The following is a 27,056-nucleotide window of genomic DNA, read 5'->3' on the forward strand; positions in this document are numbered from 1 at the left end:
CTTCATATTTAAAGCATTGCTAACAGTTGAATTGGTTCACCCATGTTATGTTTTATTTATTTATTTATGCATATCATATATGTTGTATTATCTTAATTGAATCTCTATGGGAGAGATTAAAAAGAAGAAGCCCTTTAGATGACCAGATTTGTACGACTGACAAGGTTTGATACAAGTCATATGAATGTCATATGGAAAAGCCTGAATATGAGTTGTAAGAACTTGAAGCATTTCAGATGCATAGCAATTGACATTGTACATCGATTCAATATCTGCAATATCTAGATCAGAATTGACTCTGACCATAAAGGCTTTTGCAATGAATCTGAAAATAGATGAACATGATGTCATGTGACACGATAAGAGTCTTTATATATGCTCTCTAATTAATTAGGTGTGAGAAGATGATTATGATCTTTTGCATGGTAGATTTGTATTGTTAGCAATAAAACTAGTGCTAATTGAGTTAGAAAATGGCATATATTGATTTGATGTATGCAGAACTATACTTGATGCTTTGGAATTAAATATGTACTCCATATATGCTTGTGATAAATTTTGTATATAAATACAGTTATATTTGGTAAAGGTTGTGTTAGATATTGGTTTAAGCTGAGAGGGTAGGGTGGGGGCTGAATGGGCTTCAAGGAAAATAAGTACTGTGATGGATATTGGTTTAAGCCTAGAGGGTGGTGAATAGGCTTTAAGAAAAATAAGCATTATTTGAAAGTATTAGGATGGATATTGGTTTAATCCTAGAGGGTAGGGTGGTGGTGTGGTTTGGATTGGGGAATAGGCTTCAAGGAAAATAAGTAACTAGGATGGAGGGAGGTGAATAGGCTTCAAGAAAAATAAGCTCTATTTGAAAGTATTAGGATGGATATTGGTTTAGGCCTGGAGGGTGGGGCGTAGGGTATTGGCTTCAAGGAAAATAAGTAACTATGATGGGTATCGGTTTAAGCCTAGAGGGGGGGTGACTAGGCTTCAAGAAAAATAAGTTCAATTTGAAGTACTAGGATAGATATTGGTTTAAGTCTAGGATGAGGAGGAGAGAGGAAGGGAGAGGGGGATGAATAGGCTTCAAGGAAAATAAGTTCAATTTTAAATTAAGGAATAAATACTGTTTAGTTTTTAAACATTTACTGAAAAAACACTTCAGTCGCTGTCCTTCTCATTTTACGTCTTTGTACTCCCAATTTTGGACCACTAGGTCCATTCCGTTACTCTCATCGCCGACGTGGCAACTCTTTCAAGCCAAAGTGTTTTTTTTTTTTTTTTAGAGTAATAGTCAGTCACTTTATTAAAGATAATAATAAGAAAAATTACAACTTATAGATGTAGAAACTATAGCAAAAGATAAAATAACAAAAACAATACTAGATGTAACAAGACATCGGAAATAAAACCTAACAAGGATACTAAGAGATGCAATTAAGCATTTGATAAAGCACCGGATAGAATCCGGGCTATGTAAAACGGTACCAATTATATGGTCGACCATACTTCCACGCAAAGATATGCGTATAATAAAGGGTAACCTTCTATCAGGGCAACTGGTGGTGTTGTTTGGATTGGCTTTAAGGAAAAAGTAACTAGGATGGAGGGGGATGAATAGGCTTCAAGAAAAATAAGCTCTATTTGAAAGTATTAGGATGAATATTGGTTGGCCTTGAGGGTGGGGGGGTAGGTATTGGCTTCAAGGAAAATAAGTAACTAGGATGGATATTGGTTTAAGCCTAGAGGGGGGTGAATAGGCTTTAAGAAAAATAAGATTTATTTGAAAGTATTAGGATGGATATTGGTTTAAGCTTAGAGGGTAGGGTGGGGAGGTTTGGATTGGGGAATAGGCTTCAAGAAAAATAAGTAACTAGGATGGAGGGGGGTGAATAGGCTTCAAGAAAAATAAGCTTTATTTGAAAGTATTAGGATGGATATTGGTTTAAGCTTAGAGGGTAGGGTGGTGGTGGTGTGGTTTGGATTGGGGAATAGGCTTCAAGGAAAATAAGTAACTAGGATGGAGGGGGGTGAATAGGCTTAAAAAAAAAAAAAAAAGCTCTATTTGAAAGTTTTATGATGGATATTGGTTTAGGCCTGGAGGGTGGGGGGTAGGGTATTGGCTTAAGGACAATAAGTAACTAGGATGGATATCGGTTCAAGCGTTTTGGGGGGGGGGGGGGGGGGGGTTAATCGGGTTCAAGGAAAATAAATTAAGGATTAAGTATTGTTTAGTTTTTGAACATTTACTGAAAAAACACTTCAATCCTTGTCCTTCTCATTTTACATCTTTGTACTCCCAATTTTGGACCACTAGGTCCATTTTGTTACTCTCATCGCCGACGTGGCAACTCTTCCAAGGCAAAGTGTTTTTTTTTTTTTTTTTTTTTAAAGTAACAGTCAGTCACTTTATTAAGATAATAATAAGAAAAATTACAACTTATAGATGTAGAAACTACAGCAGAAGATAAAATAAAAGAACAATACTAGACGTAACAAGGCATCGGAAATAAAACCTATCAAGGATCTAAGAGATGTAATTAAGCATTTGATAAAGCACCGGATAGAATCCGGGCTATGTAAAATGGTACCAATAGTATGGTTGACCATACTTCCACACAAAGATAAGCGTCTAATAGAGAGTAACCTTTTATCAAGGCAACTGGCAGTACTTTGACCGAACTTGCCAACTCCCCGCAAAATAATACGTCAAATGAAGGATAATTTTCTACCTAAATAACCAAAACACCAATTCCAAAATGCAGAAAAATTTAGGGCCCATAAAAAGTCTTATGAATCCCAAATGCGAACCCTAACAACATCGGGCTCATACACCAATGGCAAAATCTACTTGAGAAATCCAACAGAGCCAAGGCCCAGGCCCATAGGATGCTTCATTGGACACCTAAAACCATTCAGGGCACCCGGAGCCCCCCTGACTTCAGGCCCTACTGCCGCCCCACTGCCTTTCGTAGGAGAATGACCATCTCAGCCCTATCTGATTGACACCAAACGCCGCCTCCCACGCTGGTCTATCTCGTCACCGTCACTTGCCTGATCGTTTTGCCTTCATCGCCTTTTAACAGCGCACTTCTGTCACTAGCAGAAAACGATCCCCCTACATAGAACCCATTATGGCCAGATCTGGGAAGTCTCGAGCACCAACAACTCTCCCCCATGCACATAAAAATTCCAAAATGCAGAAAAATTTAGGGCCCATAAAAAGTCTTATGAATCCCAAATGCGAACCCTAACAACATCGGGCTGATAAACCAATGGCAAAATCTACTTGAGAAATCCAACAAAGCCAAGGCCCAGGCCCATAGGATGCTTCATTAGACACCTAAAACCATTCAGGGCACCCGGAGCCCCCCTGACTTCAGGCCCTACTGCCACTCCATTGCCCTTCGTAGGAGAATGACCATCTCAGCCCTATCTGATTGACACCAAACGACGCCTCCCACGCTGGTCTGCCTCGTCACCGTCACTTGCCTGATCGTTTTGCCTTCATCGCCTTTTAACAGCGCACTTCTGTCACTAGCAGAAAACGATCCCCCTGCATAGAACCCATTCTGGCCAGATCTGGGAAGTCTCGAGCACCAACAACTCTCCCCCATGCACACCGCCTTGCCAACAAGCCCAGCCACTATACCAAACCAGAACCATTCATCAATTTTATTCATGCTCGGCTTGGACAGAGTTGGCTAACTCTTGACATTGTACCAATCCAGCCAACCAACGCAGCTTCTTCCCCCTACTGAGAACCGCCAGTAACAGATAGAATCTGAGAACACGAAGTCATCGTCGACAAGAGTTCGTGAAGGCCAGGTTCGTCTTTTACTTTTGCTCAGTTAATTTTATTGGCTCTCTGTTTGAGTGTTTGTTCTTGATTTTGTTAATCTGCATATTACAAGCTTATGCTTGTGGTGTACTTGTTTTTCCGGATTCAACTCTAGCATAAATTTACATACCTCTATTCAAGATTATGTGACTCCTTATTTTGGATCTTTCTTCATAAGTCCTTGTAAACGAGGCAGAGACTCTGTTAAAGAATCCAATGCAGAACCTTCTTCTTTCAATAGTTTAGAATGACAATCCTCAATTGGAATTGCTGTGGTTGTTCACAGCCATGTTTTGTCCCTCAAGCAACCTTTCTATCTTCTTTAGTTGCTCTTGATGTTTTCTATTTAATGGATACTAGACTCGATAAGGATGCTTTAGATAAGCTAGTTTCTAAGTTTCCTTTAAGTAATGCTTGTTGTATTCCAGCGGATGGGCAATGTGGTGACTTGACATTACTTTGGAATGAAATAAATTATAATATTTCAGTTGTTCTTGAACATCCTCGTTGTATTCATTTTTCTGCTTCTCTAATCCTAAAAATGCTGATCGCTGGTACATTACATTTTTATACATGTATCCTCAAAAGGAAAAATAGCTCGAATTGTGGAATAAATTACTTATTCTCAATACCTCTGTTGATACTAGTTGGTTTTTTATGGGACTATCGTCATTATACAGAAAGCTGTGCGAGCTATCGTCATTGTACCCAAATATATATATATATATATATATATATATATATATAGATTATAGAGAAATTAGTCTAATTTAACTGATTGCTAATTAGCCTAGACAGGTTTTGGATACTGGTTCCGCCACTGATTGCATATGTAAGGATGTGTGTGTTGATATGTCTGAATTAAATTGGGATGAAAATATGTTGAAAAGTCATTTTCATGAACCTCCTCGTCTGCATTACCACATGGTAGCGCAGCACCATGGAATAATCCTCAAGAATACTATATATTGTGGCATGCAGGAGCACAAACTTCTCATTCGAATCCGATTAAACTAAACTAGTACGTAAAATGCCATCCCGGCTAATTAACTGGCAGGTGAAATTTTTTGGGAGGGAATGGGACTTCATGGATTTATACCATCTTACTGTCCTTCTGGCCGTCCATTGCCTCTGTCTTCTTGCACCATTTCAGTTCACTTGGGGTGCATTTTGGGTAGCAATATCACTGTATTTGGTGTCCGGTATGGGTGTAACTATCTCTTACCATCGGAACCTTGCCCACCAAAGCTTTAAGGTCCCCAAATGGCTTGAATACTCGCTGGCTTATTGTGCAGTTCTGTCACTTCAGGTCTCTTTCTAACTTTATCTCTGTCTTGGGGGTTTCCTTCTCCTAGCAGTATAATTTCACCATACAGTGCTAAGTAGATCCATGAGTTTTAGAAATTCTTAATTTGGATTTAGATCGGTTAAGTAGAAAACCTATTATATGGATGTTTTCAATGTGAAGGAGTTCAAGGAATCATGTAGAGAACCTTTTATATATATGTGGGGGCTTTTCTTTGCTGTGCAGGGTAGTCCACTTGAATGGGTGAGCGGCCATAGATACCACCATCAATTTACAGAAAAATTGAGAGACCCTCATAGCCCCACTAAGGGATTTTGGTTTAGTCACGTGAATTGGGTGTTCGATTATCATTCTAGGTTTGGAAGCGTATGAATCTGAATCTCTCTCTCTCTCTCTCTCTCTCTCTCTCTCTCTCTCTCTCTCTCTCTCTCTCGTTATAACTCTCTTTATTTTTTAGTATGACGGACAACTGATAAAGAACGTGGGAGATTTGGAATGCCAACTATACTATAGGTTTCTTCATTATACCTACTTCCTTCATTCAATTCTTCTTGCAGTTGCACTCTATGTGGCCGGAGGATTACCTTTTGTGGTTTGGGGAATGGTAAAATTTCATTTCACTATTCTGTTTTGGGTTTTTATCACCACTAAAGTCCAAACTTTTGTGCACTGGATAGAATGATACCAACTTTTAAAAGTGATCAAAAAGGTACCTAGACCTATAAAAATTGATCAATTTCATACCCAACTTTCCAAAGTGATCAAAAATGTACCTAGATTTTAAGAAATTGATCAATTTCATACCTCCGTCCATTTTCCGTCACATCTCGGTTCAAACTAAGGGTATATACAACCTTTTACTCTTTTTTCTTGCTTATGTGAAAGTAGTTGGATCAATGGTTATTAAGCAATAGAACTACGTGAAAATACAATGGTCTCGCCGTCACCGATGACACCACAAAATTGTAATTCAAATTTGAAAGTTTTGCAGAATTGGAATCCGAAACTGAATACAGAGATGCACAGATGCAACATCAAACCCATAAATTGAAGTGATTTGTGGTCAAATGAGTCATCAACCATTTATAACCCAATTTTCTTCTTCTATAGAATTAAAATCTTTCATTCAATTTCAATTCCACCATCTTAGAAACAAATAAGGTTGGGATGTTTCCCACCTTCTGGAAAAAGAAGAGAATCAATAAAATAAAATAAAAAATAATTAAAAATTAGTTTTTGTGTGAAAATATTATTATAACCCCAAAAAACATCTCACATAAAAACATCTCACATGCACCGCACGTGATCAATTTTAATAGAGAAGTGATGGAAAATAAGCCAAGGTATCAAGTTGATATGTTTTTAAAAGTTTAGGTATCATTTTGATCAATTTTAAAAGTTGGGTATCATTATATCCGGTGCAAAAAGTTTAGACACCATTGGTGATAAAAACTCTTCTGTTTTTGCTCAAAACCATCTCTTTTAACCTTTTTTCCCTTACCTTTGTAGGGTGTAAGGGTGGTAGTGGTTTCACACGTTACTTTTTCAATAAATTCTATTTGCCACACTTGGGGAAAACAAATATGGGACACTGGTGATGCGTCTAAAAACAACTGGTAATATAGAAAATGATTTTCTGATGAGATTACGTATTATTAAATTAACATATTGAATTAATTGCTCAATTAGGTTGTTTGGATTGCTGGCATTCGGAGAAGGTTGGCACAATAATCACCATGCTTTTGAGTACTCAGCTCGACAGGGATTAGAACGGTGGCAAATTGATACTAGTTGGTATGTGATTAAGTTTCTTCAAGTTGTGGGTTTGGCCACAGACGTGAAACTGCCAACCGAGATTCAGAAGAAACGAAAAGCTCTGGCAAAAAATTCGATCATGAAGGATAAGTAATTTGACCAATTAGCCACATATATGGCATTCTTGCTTTTTGGCCACATCCTAGACTAGTAGCTCCTACATCTCCTCATGTGGTTGGGAATAAACTTTTTCTATCTAGATGTTTGAACATTGATAAGTGTTTATGCCTCGATTGTGATTTAGGCCACGGGAGTTTCCGTGAGTTGATTGCAATTATAGCTTTTATCGGTGAAGTATGAATATTTTCTTTCAGCCTTTATTAAATAAAAGTTGTGTTCAGTTGGGGGTTCCTATCCTCCTTCCCTTAGTAGCTTCTTAGCTACCATTTGTACTAATGTTCAAAAAAAAAAAAAAAAATCATCTGTACTAATATAATAGATAATGAAACAAATAAGTAGCTCACAAAGTTTCACCTAAAATTTGGATAATTTTCTCTCAATTTCCACCATTTCTTTCAAAAATTTGTCAATATCGATATTTTCCTTGAAATTTTCATTTTTCAGACTATCGATATTTCCTCGATACTAGATATTTTGGTCATTGTATCAAACCAAAAAGAACTAATGCTAGACTCTAGTCAGAATGACCATTACATACTCTTCTGTTGGCATAAGTAGAATATACAGAAAAGAAGTTGTGGTGGTACTACCACGGTGGTACATAGAGACAGGTCCACTAAAGTGATTATCCAACCACTATGTCAATAAACTCATCAGACAACAGTCTCGGCTTTTGTCTGATTCAAAAAATTTCTGTTGTCTAGTAGCCTGATATCTCTGAGGCCTTCAGACGACAGATATTACCCGTGATCTATATTTCACTCAAACAACATAGGCCGGCCAATAATATGTTGTCTGATTATGTCGAGATATGCTGAATTATGACTTTCTGTGGTTGAAGATGTAACGAAACGACAGTTATATGTTGTTATAAAGGATTCTACACAACATCTTTTCATAAATCTCTATCGTTTGTATTTCATTAAGACGACAGAAATTTGTTGTGTGAATATATGGAGATTTGAACTATCTTGGATTTTTTCTGTTGTGTGAATCAATTGTGGACAACATATATTTTTCATGTTCTATTGTTTCTTTTTTATTAAAATTACATAAATATGTCATCCAAATATATAGAAGCTTGTACTTTCTTGGGTTTTTCTGTTGTGTGATTCAATTAGAAACGACAATTATATGTCTGTATATGACTGTTAACAACATATATTTGCTTGAATTCTGTTGTTTGATATTGGTTTGGATGTCAGCTTTACTTGGTTTGTATGTCTTAGCAAGAACAGTTGCACAACACCATATTAAGAAATCTGGTCTGCAAAATTTAATTGTAATTTATGAAAGAGAAACACTTCAATCAAATTATCATTATAATTAATTTCATTTGAAAATGTACAAGTATCCAGATCCCATTACATCAATCAATCAAACTATAATTCTACAAGTTAAACCCACATAATATGAAAATACCAGATCATCTAGTGCTCTAAACTGCTCTCTCAACTAGCCACACTTCATCTTTCTTAAGCTCTCGACCAGCCACATAATCCAATACCTTTGCTAAATAAAGCTGATATATGATTGGCACTTTCAAGTCTCCTCTGAAGCACTGCCTGAACCTTGCCTGCATGCACAAAATTGTTAATGAAGAGCAGCCCCCTGGAAATAAATATATTAGGTTCCACAATACATTGCAATTGCAGAAAGCTGACTCTGATCTTCCTTTTTATTCATTAACTTTCCAAGGGCATAAACTGCAAGTGCAAACAAAGAGTTAGAGATCATGTACTCATTGCTCAATTACTTTTTATTCATAAACTAGTCAATTGCAAATACAAAGCATGGCTTAATAACCTGAAATGCCAAAAGATATTCCTAACAGCAGCGCTACATATTTGTGGGAGTATGAATGCAAGAATAAGTATTTTATGTATACTAAACAATTTCCATCCAAACAATACCAAAATGCTAGACAAATTTTCCATAATTTAGTTCAGATGAAAAAACACAACGCGCCTTTGTTACTGACATTGCAGTAAGCTCATCTATGGGTTAAATTGGGACTGTTAAGATCTAAAAACCCTCTTATGTACTTACTATGACATACTATAACCCAATATAGAGAAATGACAAAAGCATTTCGTAGCCGACTATTTCGGGATGTATGATGCAGATGATAGATAAAGATGGACTAAATCACTTCCATAGCTTCAAGCACTTAACATGGCTAGCTAAAGCTACCATGGCAGTGGAACTTGACGCTACCAAAGAAGATACTAGCTTTTCATATGCAGCTGTTTATTTATCATATAACAATAAATAATATGATGTAAAAGTAGGGTATACCGAGATAAGCAAACCCAGCTGCAGAGGAAGCCAATTCATAAACATACCAAGCTCATGGTATCTAGATATTGCACATCTGTGGCTCCTGCAATGTGATTGTCCAGGTTCACAATCTTCCTCACCGATACATCGTGCACTGTATATAATTGCAGGACATGATGTCAAAGTAACCATGTCCTGGTTTGCACTTCTTTTTTAACAGAAATAGTTTATTGGAAACACATCCAGACGCATGTACAAGGTTAGCATAAGAGAAGGAAAGAGTAAAAGCTTGTGTGTACTACAAGTAAATGCGGGTAAGAAGACATAAGAAACATCAAAATGAAAGAATGAACAACAGAACTTGAAATTCCACCGAGGAAGAAGGGACCAGACTAGTCAGTAATAATAGGGGCAATATTTACTTTTACACTATATAGTGATAATATATTTGACTACACAGAAGTCCATGTTAGCCATTCCATAATAGCCAACTGCACAAGCACTAGCCAGTTTTCCAAGTAAACATAAATTAGCACGGGTATTACACTTCCTTTATTATTTTTTTTTTCTTTTCAAGTATGAAGCTGTATTCAAGTACTAGACACACTCATCTTCCAAAACTTGAATTGTGATTAGCAAACCTTTTGGCAGATGTCATGTCATGTTAACAAAAAGTCCAGTAGGAAGTGGTGAAATAAGAAGACATTAAGTTGATGGCCAGCTAAATCAGCGAAACTATCACAGTAATAATCTCAAATCCACCTGAAGCTAGATACAAGTAAACAGACAGATCTCATATATATTCCTACTTTCTTTCTTTTTTTGGTTCGGTTGAAATTCCTATTACGTACTTGTTCAAACAGAAGAGTACGTTAATTAACCCTGAAAAGAAGAGGAAGTAGATTACCATGCAAACTCCTTGAATATTTCCACACAAGTCCAGCAGTTGATACAGCTCCAATGGCACTTCCTGTAACGGCAAATTTTGCTGCTTCCCTAGCTGTCTTCAGCTAAGGACAGTAAATGCTTGTTCTGTACAGATCGGTTATCATTGGAAAAAGTTTTTGTTATGATATGCAAATTCAATCACAAATACTTTATATAATGAAGTGTCTTGAAAAGTACATACATGTTCACTCAATACTCATCATCTATCTCCTCTTTAAACTGCTTTACAGTTTTGGCATCAGGTGTAAACCGACAGACAATATTGCACATCTGTGGCTCCTGCAATGTGATTATCCAGGTTCACAATCTTCCTCACCAATCTGTACAGAACAAGCAACAAAATAATCAGAGGATACTCAAGGTTACGACCTATTATGAGCAAAACACATTCTAAATCAATGGGTTGTGATCCAGTCCTGTCAAAAGGTAGGTATGAAAGGAGAAGCAAATACAATATACATAGATACAGCCTGTCCAAATAATTACAAAGCCCATATTATGACAGTTGAAACATGCATCACGCACTCATATCAAGGCCAATGTAAGAAACAGATCAGCTGTGCACTGCCAAGATAAGTTTAAAACTTCTTCAGTGAACATCTTAATTCTTAAGGGGACATTAAAAATGTAGATGACCAAGTCATATATAGAGCTAAGGGGGCCAAAAAAAATCCAGTCTTTTGCAAAGAGTCTATCATGTTTCCATTGTACTTGTACCAAATCAGGACTTCCACAATTCTAAGAGTTCAGATTACCAATCTTCAAACGAAAACTGCAAACGAACTGTCCGATCTTTAAGCTACATCGTTTTTGATAGAAAATCAATTCCAATCGTAGCCTGCAATCTTAACATAAATCAAACCCCCAAAAATTCAAAAGTTTCACTGAGGATCAGAAACTATATAGACCCAGAGGCGCAGAGGATAGTTCAACAACAATTTCAAAGCAATTACTATCAGATTTACCGTTCTATATCATCAAATATCAATTCAAAGCAAAACACACAAAATCAAAATTCAAAACTCATCATCACATCAAAACCAACGACACGAGCAGTCTCAGAAACTAGCAGATATACAATATATTACTAGTAGATTATTTGCCAAAAGAACAAGAAGTAAAAACCCAGAATGCTATTGATCGAATCTGAGAGAGAGGAACAGATCAAGTTCTTGATTTGAGAGAGGGACTTAGCCGTCACCCGTCGAGAAAAGTGAGTGCCGTCGACCGTCGAGGGGAGAGCGACAGTGCAGTCGAGGAGGGAGAGAGAGAGAGAGAGAGAGAGAGAGAGAGAGAGAGAGAGAGAGAGAGAGAGAGAGAGAGAGAGAGAGAGAGACGACAACGACGAGGAGACACCCAGAGGAGGGAGAGCATAGGTTTTCAGAGGGAGGTCCCCCATAGGTTTTAGATCTGAAATGAGGTTTTTTTCGGAGTGAGATGGGTGAGGTTCTTCTGGGCTTTCAGTAATATGAGCTGATGGCGCTGGATTAGAAGTGATTGAGCGAAGATTTGGCAAGAAATTTTGGTTGAGGGGGCTGGATTTCCAGTTCGATGGTTTTGGACCTTTGGTCGAGAGCAAAGAGAGAAGTTCACCATGGAGGCTTTGTCGGGAGGGATTTTTCTTTGAAATGTGCATCCAATTCCACTTTACGTTGTGCCAAAAAAACAAATAGGTAAGACACAATCAGGACTAAATGAATCTCCATTTAATGAACAACAGAAATCTGTTGTCTGAAACTGAGAAATCTGTTGTCTGAAACGAATTTACTATGGTATATCACTATATTCAGACAACATAATTTTTCCATTCTGTCATTAAAAATTTTCAGACAACAGAAAACAACTATTCTGTCGTCTGATGAGTTTATTGACGTAGTGAACGCTCATTTATTCCTCGCAAGTCTATTAAACTATGAAACATAAACATAGAACGTAAACTTCCTACAAACATAAAGAACATATTCACCAATTGTTGTGGCTTTTTAGTAGGTCTATGTTTTTTTATTAGACATTTGCATACATATCTTTCCTTAGATTACACTTTAACCCAGGTGAAAGGATGCATATATCCGTAGGTTTGACAATATTTGTTCTACTACTTTTTTTTTTTTTTTAAGGAAATGAGGTCAGCCCTTTATTAAACTGAAAACAAATTACATCAAAGGAACTTCAGCTGCAAGTGCAGCCATGAGAAAATTAGGAGCAGAAAAATAAAAACAATCATCTTCGAGTCTACTACCCAAAGCAGCTAAAGAATGAGCAATTGAATTGGCCTTCCTATCAACATGGACAACCCTCAAGTTGATGTGAGTCTCAAGCAGCAAACACACATCCTCATATATCCGACCCAACACCGAGGTATTAATCACCCTTGTGCATCTGTTTCCAGAACAGCCGGCATAAAACCTAGCTCAATAGCAAAAAGCATTGCATGTTGACATGCTAGAACCTCATAATGTTCAGCAGAAAGCAGACTACTCAAGGGTCCTGCCCCGCCTGCAAGCATGGCACCGTTAAAATCCCTAATCAAGAAACCAAACCCTCCCTTCCTTGTAGCGTGATGAAATGAACCATCTACATTAATCTTCACAAGACCCACTGTAGGAGCTTCCCATTTTACAACTCGTCGCCTTCGACTAGTACTATTTGGAGACTTAGAGTTAAGCACATGGAACTCTTGTATGCGAGACACAGCCATCAAGACCACATCACCGGCTTGACTGCTCTTCCCTTACCATACTCTACTATTCTGCTCTCTCCAAATGCTCCAAAGTAAGTAAACCAGTTCACCACAATCCTTTAGAGCTAAACTCTTAACACAATAATTCAACCAAGGTAGCAGCTCAAGATTCTTAGCTTGAGGGTGATAGCAAACCTGTCTCAACACCCCATGACTTTGTAAGACCTGTTTCGTGTAAGGACAATCACGACAAATATGAAGGGTTGACTCAATAGAAACTCCACACAAGATGCACAACTATGACCCCAACACTACACATTTTGAAACTAACCGTTCAAGAGACGGTAGTATATCATGACACACCTTCCAAATATAGACCTGTGCCACATTTGGAACCATCACTTTCCAAAGTTTCTTCCAGAAACCTCCATTAACCGGCAACGTGAAAGGGCTACAACAAGTAGAATTAGTAAAAGACAACAAGTAGGCAGATTTGACTAAAAATTTACCATCCCTTTCCAACTTCCAAACTAACCTGTCAGAGACTGCCCTTGAGCTCAGAGGAATATTTAGTATTCCTTCTGCTTCCTCCACTTGAAATAAGCTTCTAATAACAAAAAACAGAAAAAAAGGGCGAGAGAGAGAAAAAAGGTCTGAATTTTCAAGAATCAAAGTCACCTGTCTATAATACAAAAGGAAAGGTTTGGTTTTTACCTTAATTACTGGCCTAATAAAGAAGTTATGAGCAGGATAAAGTGCTGGACAATCTAATTTATGGGTTGTCCTGCCATGTACAAAATCTTTTTGTTTTCTTTCTTTGGTAAATCTTTTCTAATTAAGCCTGAGTTTCGTCAGCATATTCTAGTCTGTTCTGAAGCTGAACAAGAAGAATCCATCAACGGAAGTCCAATGTTAGAGGTTCTAGGTTTCACTATTGTTTTGTGATGTGACCATCGTAGGGAAATCCGACCTAGTGGTCCTAGCTAGCAAGAAAGGAAATCCAAATGGAATCATGAAAAAACAACTACAGCAATAGACTTGCAAGACTCCAAATTTTGCACCTGATATTTTCATGATTTCCATGTTTGATAACTAGACTTGCATGAATTCCATGTCTGATAACTACTGCACCTTCATGATTTCCATGTTAGATAACTACAACCCGCTCAAGATCAGATTTATATGGTTATGATTTCCTTTATCCGATAGGAATATGAATCAATACCAAGCGAATAGGTCGTGCTATACAAGAGTGAGCAGGCAGTTAAGGACAGGACGTGGCTTCTTTGCAAGAGTCATCTTCACAATTGTAGACACTAGTAGCCCAATGAAAATTCTTCACAATTGATGTGGTAAACTGATATCAACGATTAGGATTTGGTAGAGGATTATGGAGGAAAATTAGATTCTTTTCATTGGTGGTCTCTTATTTGGAAATGATAAGGTGCGACTGGTTTTCATGATTTCCAATTTCCAATTTCTTTTTTCCGATAGGAATATGAATCTAGGGCAAGCATCGAACAATTTTACTTTAACCCTTAAATATTTCTGGGGCTCACATCATAGCAAGAAGCGCAAATTGGCTTCTTTTCTATCTTCATATAACTACTAGGGGGTTGAGTTTTTCTAATTGAACCTCCAGATTTACTCACCTGATTTTTTATGCGTACACCTCTTATTTACATTTTATAAATTGAAATTTGCTAACTATACCTTTTCCAAATTCCTAACATAATCCTACGCAGATAAGAGAATGTTCTTAAGCATTAAAGATGAGCTTTAATTAGGGCTGCAAATAGGTTCGATACAGCTCGTGTTCGACTCATATTCGGCTCTATTTAGCTCGTTCGGCTCGTGTTCGTAAGATAAATGAGCCGAGGTTGAGCTCAAAATTAAGCTCGACAAAAAAACAAGCCGAGCTTGAACAAAGATATATCCAGCTAGTCTAACTGTGAGTAGCTCGAGCTTGTTAAAACTCGACTTATGAAAATGTATGGTATAAATAAAAATATAATTTTTTCTAATCTCAAATATTTAATTCTTTTTATTACCTTCCTTTTCAATTGAAAGAGAATCTAGTGGACTGTACCTCACTACAATTCAGATCATTGAATCCTATGCTGCCACTAACAATGAAATGTGGGACACTGACTCATACAGGCTTTGGCATGACCACTTAGGGCACCCCGATCATGACATGATAATCCGTATTTTAAAAAATTCATATGGACATCCCTTCTTTCGAGTGAAAAATAAAATGGGAGAAAAATCCGCCACACTGCAACGTGTCGATCCTAGTACTGCTCAAATGCAGTCATTGACTTCTGAAGTACCAGAAGCACTACCTCCCTCCCATTATTCCTCATTGACTATTTCAAAGGCACATCACTTGTTTCAAAAAGCCTGCACTTTAGCAAAAACAGGATCGAGACCTTCATATGCTAAAGACACAAAACAAAACATTCCATTCTTACAAAGGATACAAGGAGATATCTGTGGACCTATCCATCTAGAATGCGGACCATTCAAGTACTTTATGGTTCTGGTGGATGCTTCGACACGCTGTCGCTTTATTATCCACAAGAAATGCTGCATTTGCAAAACTCCTAGCACAGATTAGACGTTTAAGGGCTCACCACCCTGATCACTCTATCAAGTCTATAAGGCTTGATAACGCTGGAGAGTTTACATCAAAAGCATTTGATAATTATTGCATGTCTATTGGGATCGATGTAGAGCATCATGTACCCCATGTGCATACACAAAATGGTCTCGCATAAGCCACCAACAAAAGGTTACAGATGGTGGCCAGGGCACTGGTTATGATCACCAACCTGCCTATATTTGCCTGGGGTTATGCAATATTGCACGCAGCTTTACTTATTCATTTCAGACTCACTACTAGCCAACCATTTTCTGCATACCAGTTGGTAACTGGATATGAGCCTGACATTTCACACTTATGCATATTTGGTTGTGCAGTATATGAACCTATTGTGCCCCCACAGTGCACCAAAATGGGTCCTCAAAGACGATTAAGTATTTATGTTGGATACGAATCCCCAACAATTATCCGCTACTTGGAAACTTTGACAGGCGATCTCTTTACCGCTAGATTTGCGGATTGTCACTTTGATGAGACAGTCTTCCCGTCGTTAGGAGGAGATAAGAAAAAGGATTTTCCAAGGGAACGATAGGAATTATCATAGTTTGTCCCTACTCTGTCTCATTTTGATCCCCGCACTACACAATGTGAAAGTGAAGTGAAAAGAATAATTGATCATCAGAACGTAGCAGATTAGATGCCTGATGCGTTTACTGATAACACAAAAGTGACCAGATCACATATACCAGCTGCAAATATGCCTGCAAGGTTAGAAGTCCCCAACAAGGGGCACGATGACGCAGATAGAGGCACTGTAACCACACTTAGTACGGGAATGGTTGAGGCCGTGGCTCCCCAAAGGACGAGGGGGAGGCCACTTGCTTCTATTGACACTCACCCAAGGAAGAAGAGGGCGAGTAAAGCACAAACCGATCCATTAATCATCAATGTAGAGAATCCCTCTCATGAGATTGTCTCTGCTTATAGTTATGTCCATGAATCAATACTGGAGGACACTCCGATGTTTGAAATGATTCTAGAGAACAAAGAAATCTCAAAGGATTATGAGAGTGCGTATGAGTTGATAGAAAGATCTTCCGTACATATTGATGATGTATTTGCATACACTGTTGCTCAAGAAATCATAGAGCACGATGATATCGAACCACGCTCTGTTGCAGAATGTCAACAAAGAGCATATTGGCCTAAATGGAAAGAAGCAATCCAGAAAGAACTAGATTCTCTGGCAGAGAGACAGGTATTTGGTTCGGTAGTGCTAACCCAACCAAGTGTAAAGCCCGTAGGACATAAATGGGTCGTCGTCAGAAAGCGTAATGAGAAGAAAGAAATCATGAGGTACAAGGCTCTCCTTATGGTGCAAGGTTTCTCACAACGCCCTGGAATTGACTATGAGGAGACATATTCTCTCGTAATGGACGTTATAACATTCCGCTACTTAGTTAGCTTGGTAGTTTCCGAAGGACTAGAAATGCAGCTCATGAATGTGGTTACTGCATATCTCTATGGGGATCTTGATTCATATATATATATATATATATATATATATATATGATTAAATTATGTTTATCCCATGTACTTTGCCTCCAATATCGTTTCGGTCCCTGACATTTTAATTTAATCTATAAAATCCATGATCTCACAATTTGTTTTCAGTTAGTCCACTCTGTCCAATTGCTCCATTAATTGGCTGACGTGGCACAAATTTAAATGCCAACTTAGCGCCACGCAAGCACAGTGGATGTCTAGAATAGCCCTCCCCTTTTAACTTTTTAATTTTTTTTATTCTACTCTATTTTCTTCTTGCTGCAACATGTTCTTCCTTACACAAATCCAAGGGAGCTTTCTGAGCTTAGAGAGAGGGAGCAGCGCTGTCGCCATGGTCAAATTTCTGACGCCAAAGAAGGTCAGGATCCTCCTTTAGGGTCCCTACGACGGTCGTAAGGGCCGTATTCCTCCTTTAGGGTCGTGATCCTCTGCCACGCTCTACACTCTCGACGTCGATCTTGAGATCGTCACCCCAACGTCCTCACCAGCAAGGAAAAGAAAGTCACGGCCTTGAAGGAGACCAAGAAGAGGTTTGAGGAGAGGTTCTATTTGCCTCAAAATGATCTCGGCTCAAATTAGTAGTTGAGGGATTTGAAGTCCAATTGTCCTTCTTGATACGCAGGCGTGCCAACTCGCGGCCAATTGGCCAAGCGAGGTTTTGATAAGATTTGTGCTTGATATGACTTCTTTCAAGTGACTGTGGGCCGAGGAAGGAATAGTCTCGGCTGCTGGGTTCTCTTGCCTTTGTTGCAAGGACTTTTGGCGTCTTCATCGATGTTGCTTTTATTTTTTATTTTTTGATGTAGGTTGTAGAAAGTAAAGTTTGAAAAGTGAAAAAGCAAGAATCTAAATGCGAATTAATTAAATTGCATGAAATTTAAAGAGACTAAAGAGTAAATTGCAGGAAATATAAAGTGCGGAGGGTAAAGAAAGCAATAAAAATTAAAGTAGGCTAGAGAAAGAATGAAAAGATTGATATTGTTGAGAATTTGATGTATTGATTTTGAGTTGTGTTGGTCGGGGACCTTTTACAATGACCTAGGAGGGTCGTATTTATACAATCACATACATAAGGTTTAGGAAATAAATTACAATTAAATTAAATGAATTTTGATCTTAATGACCTAAATTAAGATATGCTCCATATTACTTCATCCCTTAACCGCACTATTACTACTTCCTTCTTACGGAGCCATTATATTTGATTTTTTTTTTCTGCAACATTGTCTTTAATGCCTTTAAACTGAATAAAATCTCGGCATTAATTATATCAACAAATAATTATCGCCGTTATTTCTTTCCATTCTAATTTCTTCTCCAAAAGTTGATACCTAATAAAATCTCATAAAATGAACTTTATTGAGATACCATCAATAAAAGCACCATATTTTCCTCATCCAGTGGCCAAAGATTTAAGGGCCGATTTACCAAAATCGGGTACAAACAGGTTCAAGATCGGAAAGAACAATGGTCTAAATGTGGATTTGACCGGAAGGAGGTCTGAGGTGACCTTGCAATTGAGGATAGAGATTCGAGTGTTTTGATTAGGGTCCTTGCGGCCACCGAAGATTTCAATTTTTGAATCAATTTTACATTCGGAGGTCAATTTCTCGATCAATTTACATTTGGTTCGGCTTTGGTTCCCAATTTCTTCAATTTCTTGAAAATAGGGGGCATTTCATTTCTCTAATTCATCCGATTCTGCCCCAAATCTTCATAAAGCTTGGTGAGAATTTGAGCATTCGATCGACTTGTGGTTTTGTCATCTCGATCGTGGAAGTATTCCTGAGACTTTGGGAGGTCTCGGATGTGGTTTTGCCTCGATTGGCTCCACTTTTGGGATTTTTGTTCAAAACAGGGGTTTCGGACTTAAATCGATTGTGAATTGTTACTAAGTTGAAACCGTATGTAATTAGGTATTTAACGAAGTATTCTTGGACGGTTGTTTTGTGGTTTGGCTGCTTTGTTCTGTATTGAAGACGCAGCAGGAATTTCGAGATGAGTAATCTCACAATGTTCATTTACGAACGGGCTTACCTGATTGTTTTTATAGTTATAGTTAACTGCAAACTATAGTTGGTATTAGTAGTATTCCTGAGTGAATGTCTACGTGTGTGTGTGTATATATACGTGATATATATATATATATATATATGTAGGTGGAATTGTGTGATAAAACAATAATTACGGGTGCGTTCATTTTATTGTTTTGGATGTGACTTTTCGTGGAACAATATTTTGTGAAAGGGTTGATTTCTATTGTTTTGAAAAGTGTTGTGTATTGTGGAACATTTTAGTTCGCGGATGGTTTATTTAAATGTGGGTCTTGTACTGGGAGTAATTGATAGGGATCAATTACGGGGAATCTTTTATTTTAGATTCGTGTAACATTTTGGGTCCAGTGCGACTCCTTTAATGTTTTGGTATTTATACCGTGGGTCCAGCCGTAGTTATTGCCATCAGCGGTTCCGCCTCTATCCATTCATTGTTGTGGTCGATGGCGACAATGATATATTTGAACTGACCCTTGGCAGTAGGGAATTTACCAAGTAGGTCCAGGCCCCACGTGGAGTGAGTCCATGGACCAATGATGATGGAGAAGGGTTCCGCCGGGGTGTGGGGAAGATCAGCATATTGTTGACACTTGTCACAAGACCTGGAAACCTTTCGGGCGTCGTCTCCGAGTGTGGGCCAGAAGTAGCCTTGTCGCATTGTGCGATTGGCTAGAGATCTAGCACCGGAGTGGTTTCTGCATTCCCCAACGTGTATCATGGCAAAGACAACCTTCCCTTCTTCTGGTGTTTGACACAGAAGGTTGGGATGGGTGAATCCTTGGCGGTAAAGCTTGCCATTCTGGCATATATACTTCATATTTAAAGCATTGCTAACAGTTGCATTGGTTCACCCATGTTATGTTTTATTTATTTATTTATGCATATCATATATGTTGTATTATCTTAATTGAATCTCTATGGGAGAGATTAAAAGGAAGAAGCCCTTTAGATGACCAGATTTGTACGACTGACAAGGTATGATACAAGTCATATGAATGTCATATGGAAAAGCCTGAATATGAGTTGTAAAAAAATGAAGCATTTCAGATGCATAACAATTGAGATTGTACATCGATTCAATATCTGCAATATCTAGATCAAAATTGACTCTGACCATAAAGGCTTTTGCAATGAATCTGAAAATAGATGAACATGATGTCATGTGACACGATAAGAGTCTTTATATATGCTCTCTAATTAATTAGGTGTGAGAAGATGATTATGATCTTTTGCATGGTAGATTTGTATTGTTAGCAATACAACTGGTGCTAATTGAGTTAGAAAATGCCATATAATGATTTGATATATGCAGAACTATACTTGATGCTTTGGAATTAAATATGTACTCCATATATGCTTGTGAAAAATTTCGTATATAAATACAGTTATATTTGGTAAAGGTTGTGTTAGATATTGGTTTAAGCTGAGAGGGTAGGGTGGGGGCTGAATAGGCTTCAAGGAAAATAAGTACTATGATGGATATTGGTTTAAGCCTAGATTGTGGTGAATAGGCTTTAAGAAAAATAAGCATTATTTGAAAGTATTAGGATGGATATTGGTTTAAGCCTAGAGGGTAGGGTGGTGGTGGTGGTGTGGTTTGGATTGGGGAATAGGCTTCAAGGAAAATAAGTAACTAGGATGGAGGGAGGTGAATAGGCTTCAAGAAAAATAAGCTCTATTTGAAAGTATTAGGATGGATATTGGTTTAGGCCTGGAGGGTGGGGCGTAGGGTATTGGCTTCAAGGAAAATAAGTAACTATGATGGGTATCGGTTTAAGCCTAGAGGGGGGTGACTAGGCTTCAAGAAAAATAAGTTCAATTTGAAGTACTAGGATAGATATTGGTTTAAGTCTAGGATGAGGAGGAGAGAGGAAGGGAGAGGGGGATGAATAGGCTTCAAGGAAAATAAGTTCAATTTTAAATTAAGGAATAAATACTGTTTAGTTTTTAAACATTTACTGAAAAAACACTTCAGTCGCTGTCCTTCTCATTTTACGTCTTTGTACTCCCAATTTTGGACCACTAGGTCCATTCCGTTACTCTCATCGCCGACGTGGCAACTCTTTCAAGCCAAAGTGTTTTTTTTTTTTTTTTAGAGTAATAGTCAGTCACTTTATTAAAGATAATAATAAGAAAAATTACAACTTATAGATGTAGAAACTATAGCAAAAGATAAAATAACAAAAACAATACTAGATGTAACAAGACATCGGAAATAAAACCTAACAAGAATACTAAGAGATGCAATTAAGCATTTGATAAAGCACCGGATAGAATCCGGGCTATGTAAAACGGTACCAATTATATGGTCGACCATACTTCCACGCAAAGATATGCGTCTAATAAAGGGTAACCTTCTATCAGGGCAACTGGTGGTGTTGTTTGGATTGGGGAATAGGCTTCAAGGAAAATAAGTAACTAGGACGGAGGGGGATGAATAGGCTTCAAGAAAAATAAGCTCTATTTGAAAGTATTAGGATGGATATTGGTTTAGGCCTGGAGGGTGGGGGGTAGGTATTGGCTTCAAGGAAAATAAGTAACTAGGATGGATATTGGTTTAAGCCTAGAGGGGGCTGAATAGGCTTTAAGAAAAATAAGATTTATTTGAAAGTATTAGGATGGATATTGGTTTAAGCCTAGAGGGTAGGGTGGGGAGGTTTGGATTGGGGAATAGGCTTCAAGAAAAATAAGTAACTAGGATGGATGGGGGTGAATAGGCTTCAAGAAAAATAAGCTTTATTTGAAAGTATTAGGATGGATATTGGTTTAAGCCTAGAGGGTAGGGTGGTGTGGTTTGGATTGGGGAATAGGCTTCAAGGAAAATAAGTAACTAGGATGGAGGGGGGTGAATAGGCTTAAAAAAATAATAATAATAAAAAACTCTATTTGAAAGTATTAGGATGGATATTGGTTTAGGCCTGGAGGGTGGGGGGGTGTTTTGGCTTCAAGGAAAATAAGTAACTAGGATGGATATCGGTTCAAGCCTAGAAGGGGGGGGGGGGTGTGAATCGGGTTCAAGGAAAATAAGCTCAATTTTAAATTAAGGATTAAGTACTGTTTAGTTTTTGAACATTTACTGAAAAAACACTTCAATCCTTGTCCTTCTCATTTTACATCTTTGTACTCCCAATTTTGGACCACTAGGTCCATTTTGTTACTCTCATCGCCGACATGGCAACTCTTCCAAGCCAAAGTGTTTTTATTTTTTTATTTTTTAGAGTAATAGTCAGTCACTTTATTAAAGATAATAATAAGAAAAATTACAACTTATAGATGTAGAAACTACAGCAGAAGATAAAATAACAAGAACAATACTAGACTTAACAAGGCATAGGAAATAAAACCTATCAAGGATACTAAGAGATGTAATTAAGCATTTGATAAAGCACCGGATAGAATCCGGGCTATGTAAAATGGTACCAGTAGTATGGTTGACCATACTTCAACACAAAGATAAGCGTCTAATAGAGGGTAACCTTTTATCAAGGCAACTGGTAGTACTTTGACCGAACTTGCCAACTCCCTGCAAAATAATACGTCGAATAAAGGATAATTTTCTACCTAAATAACCAAAACACCAATTCCAAAATGCAGAAAAATTTAGGGCCCATAAAAAGTCTTCTGAATCCCAAATGCGAACCCTAACAACATCGGGCTCATACACCAATGGCAAAATCTACTTGAGAAATCCAACAGAGCCAAGGCCCAGGCCCGTAGGATGCTTCATTGGACACCTAATGACAGGACCCGCCCCAACTTTCACCCTGAAATCCGAGGTGGCCCTGTGGGGCCCACGTTAGGGATAACTCTACCAAAAATTTGGCAGAGTCACCTCTAAAATGGACTACCCAAAAACCTGTAAAACACACTAAACACTTCAAGCAAACCAACCTTATACTCCTGGAGCCACCCTGCTCCCAATTACCAACAACTCCACTTTCACAAAACACAAACTCAAAATACTAATCCCAAGGTTATGCAGAGCAATACTACTATACACAGGGATATAAAAGAAGAGTAAAGGATCAAGCGATCCTACACTGCGGAAGTAGTGACAACTATGCCTCAAATGTCATGTACGCCCGACCTCCACTAATTCGCCTGCAAACTGGGCATTAGAAACCGAAAGGCCCAGGGGAAAGTAGACGAAAAACGTTAGCGTGAGTGGACAAAAATAAACAATTTAAAAGAAAAAGGATTTCATACTTTCCCACATTTATTCTCTTTAATAACCGATGCATGCAACAATTAGAAAAATACATTTAGCTTTAAATCCAAGAATTCCAAAACGATAAATTGACTAGCCGCGCTAGTCACCACATTCGAAAACTATATCGTAAAACCGAAATCTCATTTCTCAAGAAAATACGACCAGCCCCGCTGGCTACAGTGAAAATCGGACTAGCCCCGCTAGTCAAGCAACGATAAAATATGGGGAAGAAGTGTCACCATACAAAAGAAGGGAGCCTTATTGGCTCGGGTCGGAGTGTCCCACACTCTAGAGCATCCCATGCTCTCCTCTACTCGCCTACGAACACATAGTAAGTAGGGAGGAGTACTAATAGGCTAGCCAGTAATATAATATGTATATATAACGACCCTGGGTATGGTGGTTAAAAAACCGATAACTCAATAAAGCTTCCCCATGTCCCACGTATAAAGAAAACACGGGTACGATTCCCAACCGTACTCGGAAATACTCAAAGAGTCGTATAAATTAACAGCGTGTCCCACACGCTAAAGAAATAAGTAGATTGTCAATGAGGCATTCCCAATGCCAAAAAATCGAATAAATAAACAAGAATTTATTCCATCGAAATCCCATTTCGAAAATCTTTCAGAAATCTCAAATCGACGATTATAAAGATAATATAAACAGTATAAATCTCGAAAATCACATCGAAAATCAATTCGTCGAAAATCAACATCATTTATAATTTCGAATCCGAGCATAACATCTTCATAACCAAAACTCACAACCGGTATAAAACATAAATACTTCATGAGAATCATTAATTAAAAGTAAATCCATGAGGTAATTCGCAATCAACTTTATATGCTCGGAAAATATGTTAATAAAATAAAACAAGCTTTAATAAATAAATGCATGCATCACTTATTTAAAACAAACGTCCACTCACAGTACTATTGGCAACCACGCAAACGAGTTCCTTCATCTAACCGTAGCTCGCGACATTGCCCTGTACACAATTATATTTCCGTAAACGGCAATCCGATAAAATAATTACGAACTTAAACGAAATCCGAAAATCCCTATCTCCAATACTTCTCAAATTCAACCCAAATCTCTTCCACAATTCTAATTCCTCAATTTACATATTCCATAATGAAAACGAGGGAAATCCGACGGCCGGATTTCCCATAATTCCACCACAAAACTCCAAACTTCGAAAATTCACTAACAATTCCAAACTCCTCCAAAATTCACCAAACTTCACATATATGCTCTATGATAATTATAGAATTTAACTAGCTAAAAATTGAAATTTATAAACTACCCTAGCCGCCGCTACCGCCGCCCACAGTGGCGGCGCCGCCGCCACCATCTCCGATGGCCACCAAAATTTGACAGTAGCACCTTCTCAACACACTGATTCAACTTCATAACTACAACAATTCCAAATAACAACTAGAAACAGTCGAAATCAATTAATGAACAAAAACCCAGAAATCCTCAAGAACCCTAGAATTTCAATTCGTCGATTCGGCATCTACACAATAAATCGTGATACAAGGCCATAGGGGAAATGATCAGTGATGAAAACCGAACCTTCGACGGCGAGATGGGGACCGGAGGTGGCCGGAATCGCCGGAAATCGGCAAAAGTACCCATCTGCCACCGCAGCTTCCTCCGCTCCAAATCGAGGTTCTCCGGCCAAATTGTCGTGAAATACCTCCACAGACGTGACAAGGGGAAGAAACCGAGCTTGGGGGTGGCCGGATTGTGTCCTGGGTCGGCCGGAGGAGGAAGAAACCGGAGGAAGAAGCAATCGGGCCGAAGAGGAAGGAATCGGGGGAGAGGAGAGAGAAACAGCCGGGTAAGTTTCCAAAAATGGAAACTTACCACAGTAACTCGGCTATTTATAGAAACTTACCATGAACAGTAACCGTGAACAGTAATTTTGTATTTCGCTTATAACTTTTGCATACGAGCTCCGATTTTAGCGTACCACATATCCACGCGCTCGGTTTAACGTCCCCTACAACTTCCATGAAGAACATTTTCTCAAATTTTGACCCGAACAAAAAGTCAACTTTTAGGGCCACTAAAAGTACTAAACCGAAAGTAAAAGTGAAAGTAAATGTCGTTTACCGTCCAAATGACTAGTAAACATGTGGATTTAGGTTCGGGACGTTACACCTAAAACCATTCAGGGCACCCGGAGCCCCCCTGACTTCAGGCCCTACTGCCGCTCCACTGCCCTTCGTAGGAGAATGACCATCTCAGCCCTATCTGATTGACACCAAACGCCTCCTCCCACGCTGGTCTGCCTCGTCACCGTCACTTGCCTGATCGTTTTGCCTTCATCGCCTTTTAACAACGCCACTTCTGTCACTAGCAGAAAATGATCCCCCTGCATAGAACCCATTCTGGCCAGATCTGGGAAGTCTCGAGCACCAACAACTCTCCCCCATGCACACCGCCTTGCCAACAAGCCCAGCCACTATACCATACCAGAACCATTCATCAATTTTATTCATGCTCTGCTTGGACAGAGTTGGCTAACTCTTGACATTGTACCAATCCAGCCAACCAACACTGCTTCTTCCCCCTACTGAGAACCGCCAGTAACAGATAGAATCTGAGAACACGAAGTCATCGTCGACAAGAGTTCGTGAAGGCCAGGTTTGTCTTTTACTTTTGCTCAGTTAATTTTATTGGCTCTCTGTTTGAGTGTTTGTTCTTGATTTTGTTAATCTGCATATTACAAGCTTATGCTTATGGTGTACTTGTTTTTCCGGATTCAACTCTAGCATAAATTTACATACCTCTAGTCAAGATTATGTGACTCCTTATTTTGGATCTTTCTTCATAAGTCCTTGTAAACGAGGCAGAGACTCTGTTAAAGAATCCAATGCAGAACCTTCTTCTTTCAATAGTTTAGAATGACAATCCTAAGTTGGAATTGTCGTGGTTGTTCACAGCCATGTTTTGTCCCTCAAGCAACCTTTCTATCTTCTTTAGTTGCTCTTGATGTTTTCTATTTAATGGATACTAGACTCGATAAGGATGCTTCAGATAAGCTAGTTTCTAAGTTTCCTTTCGGTAATGCTTGTTGTATTCCAGCGGATGGGCAATGTGGCGACTTGACATTACTTTGGAATGAAATAAATTATAATATTTCAGTTGTTCTTGAACATCCTCATTGTATTCATTTTTCTGCTTCTCTAATCCTAAAAATGCTGATCGCTGGTACATTACATTTTTATACATGTATCCTCAAAAGGAAAAATAGCTTGAATTGTGGAATGAATTACTTATTCTCAATACCTCTGTTGATACTGGTTGGTTTTTTATGGGACTATCGTCATTATACAGAAAGCTGTGCGAGCTATCGTCATTGTACCCAAATATAAATATATATATATATATATTATAGAGAAATTAGTCTAATTTAACTGATTGCTAATTAGCCTAGACAGGTTTTGGATACTGGTTTCGCCACTGATTGCATATGTAAGGATGTGTGTGTTGATATGTCCGAATTAAATTGGGATGAAAATATGTTGAAAAGTCATTTTCATGAACCTCCTCGTCTGCATTACCACATGGTAGCGTAGCACCATGGAATAATCCTCAAGAATACTATATATTGTGGCATGCA

At 38.3% G+C, this 27,056-nt stretch overlaps 1 protein-coding gene and 2 long non-coding RNA genes across 4 annotated transcripts; 1 reads left to right on the forward strand and 2 right to left on the reverse strand.

The window, feature by feature from the left end:
* The first annotated feature begins 4,853 nt into the window (after positions 1 to 4,853).
* Positions 4,854 to 7,302, forward strand: LOC112181920 (palmitoyl-monogalactosyldiacylglycerol delta-7 desaturase, chloroplastic). Its single transcript, XM_024320335.2, has 5 exons — positions 4,854 to 5,144; positions 5,367 to 5,507; positions 5,599 to 5,745; positions 6,651 to 6,757; positions 6,831 to 7,302. Exons 1-5 carry the CDS (start codon positions 4,866 to 4,868, stop codon positions 7,048 to 7,050), a joined length of 894 nt encoding a protein of 297 aa, XP_024176103.1. The 5' UTR covers positions 4,854 to 4,865; the 3' UTR covers positions 7,051 to 7,302.
* A 1,078-nt stretch (positions 7,303 to 8,380) lies between these two features.
* Positions 8,381 to 8,793, reverse strand: LOC112181942. The gene is made up of 2 exons (XR_002929212.2): positions 8,719 to 8,793; positions 8,381 to 8,652 (listed from the first exon to the last, which is right to left on the reverse strand). It is a non-coding gene; the product is annotated as an uncharacterized LOC112181942 (long non-coding RNA).
* A 436-nt stretch (positions 8,794 to 9,229) lies between these two features.
* Positions 9,230 to 10,722, reverse strand: LOC121051136. 2 transcript variants are annotated; one of them, XR_005805239.1, is made up of 3 exons: positions 10,486 to 10,722; positions 10,264 to 10,388; positions 9,230 to 9,564 (listed from the first exon to the last, which is right to left on the reverse strand). It is a non-coding gene; the product is annotated as an uncharacterized LOC121051136 (long non-coding RNA). The 2 variants fall into 2 exon arrangements; XR_005805238.1 differs by having other exon boundaries at positions 9,235 to 9,510; positions 10,486 to 10,720.
* Between the last annotated feature and the right edge of the window lie 16,334 nt (positions 10,723 to 27,056).

Source organism: Rosa chinensis, chromosome 1, assembly GCF_002994745.2.
Source record: "Rosa chinensis cultivar Old Blush chromosome 1, RchiOBHm-V2, whole genome shotgun sequence".
Taxonomy (NCBI): domain Eukaryota; kingdom Viridiplantae; phylum Streptophyta; class Magnoliopsida; order Rosales; family Rosaceae; genus Rosa; species Rosa chinensis.

Coding starts and splice junctions, on each gene's coding strand:
- LOC112181920 (XM_024320335.2), top strand. CDS start 4,866: ATGCCATCCCGGCTAATTAACTGGCAGGTGAAATTTTTTGGGAGGGAA. Junction 5,145..5,366: donor GTGCAGTTCTGTCACTTCAG/GTCTCTTTCTAA, acceptor TTTGCTGTGCAG/GGTAGTCCACTTGAATGGGT. Junction 6,758..6,830: donor GATGCGTCTAAAAACAACTG/GTAATATAGAAA, acceptor TTGCTCAATTAG/GTTGTTTGGATTGCTGGCAT.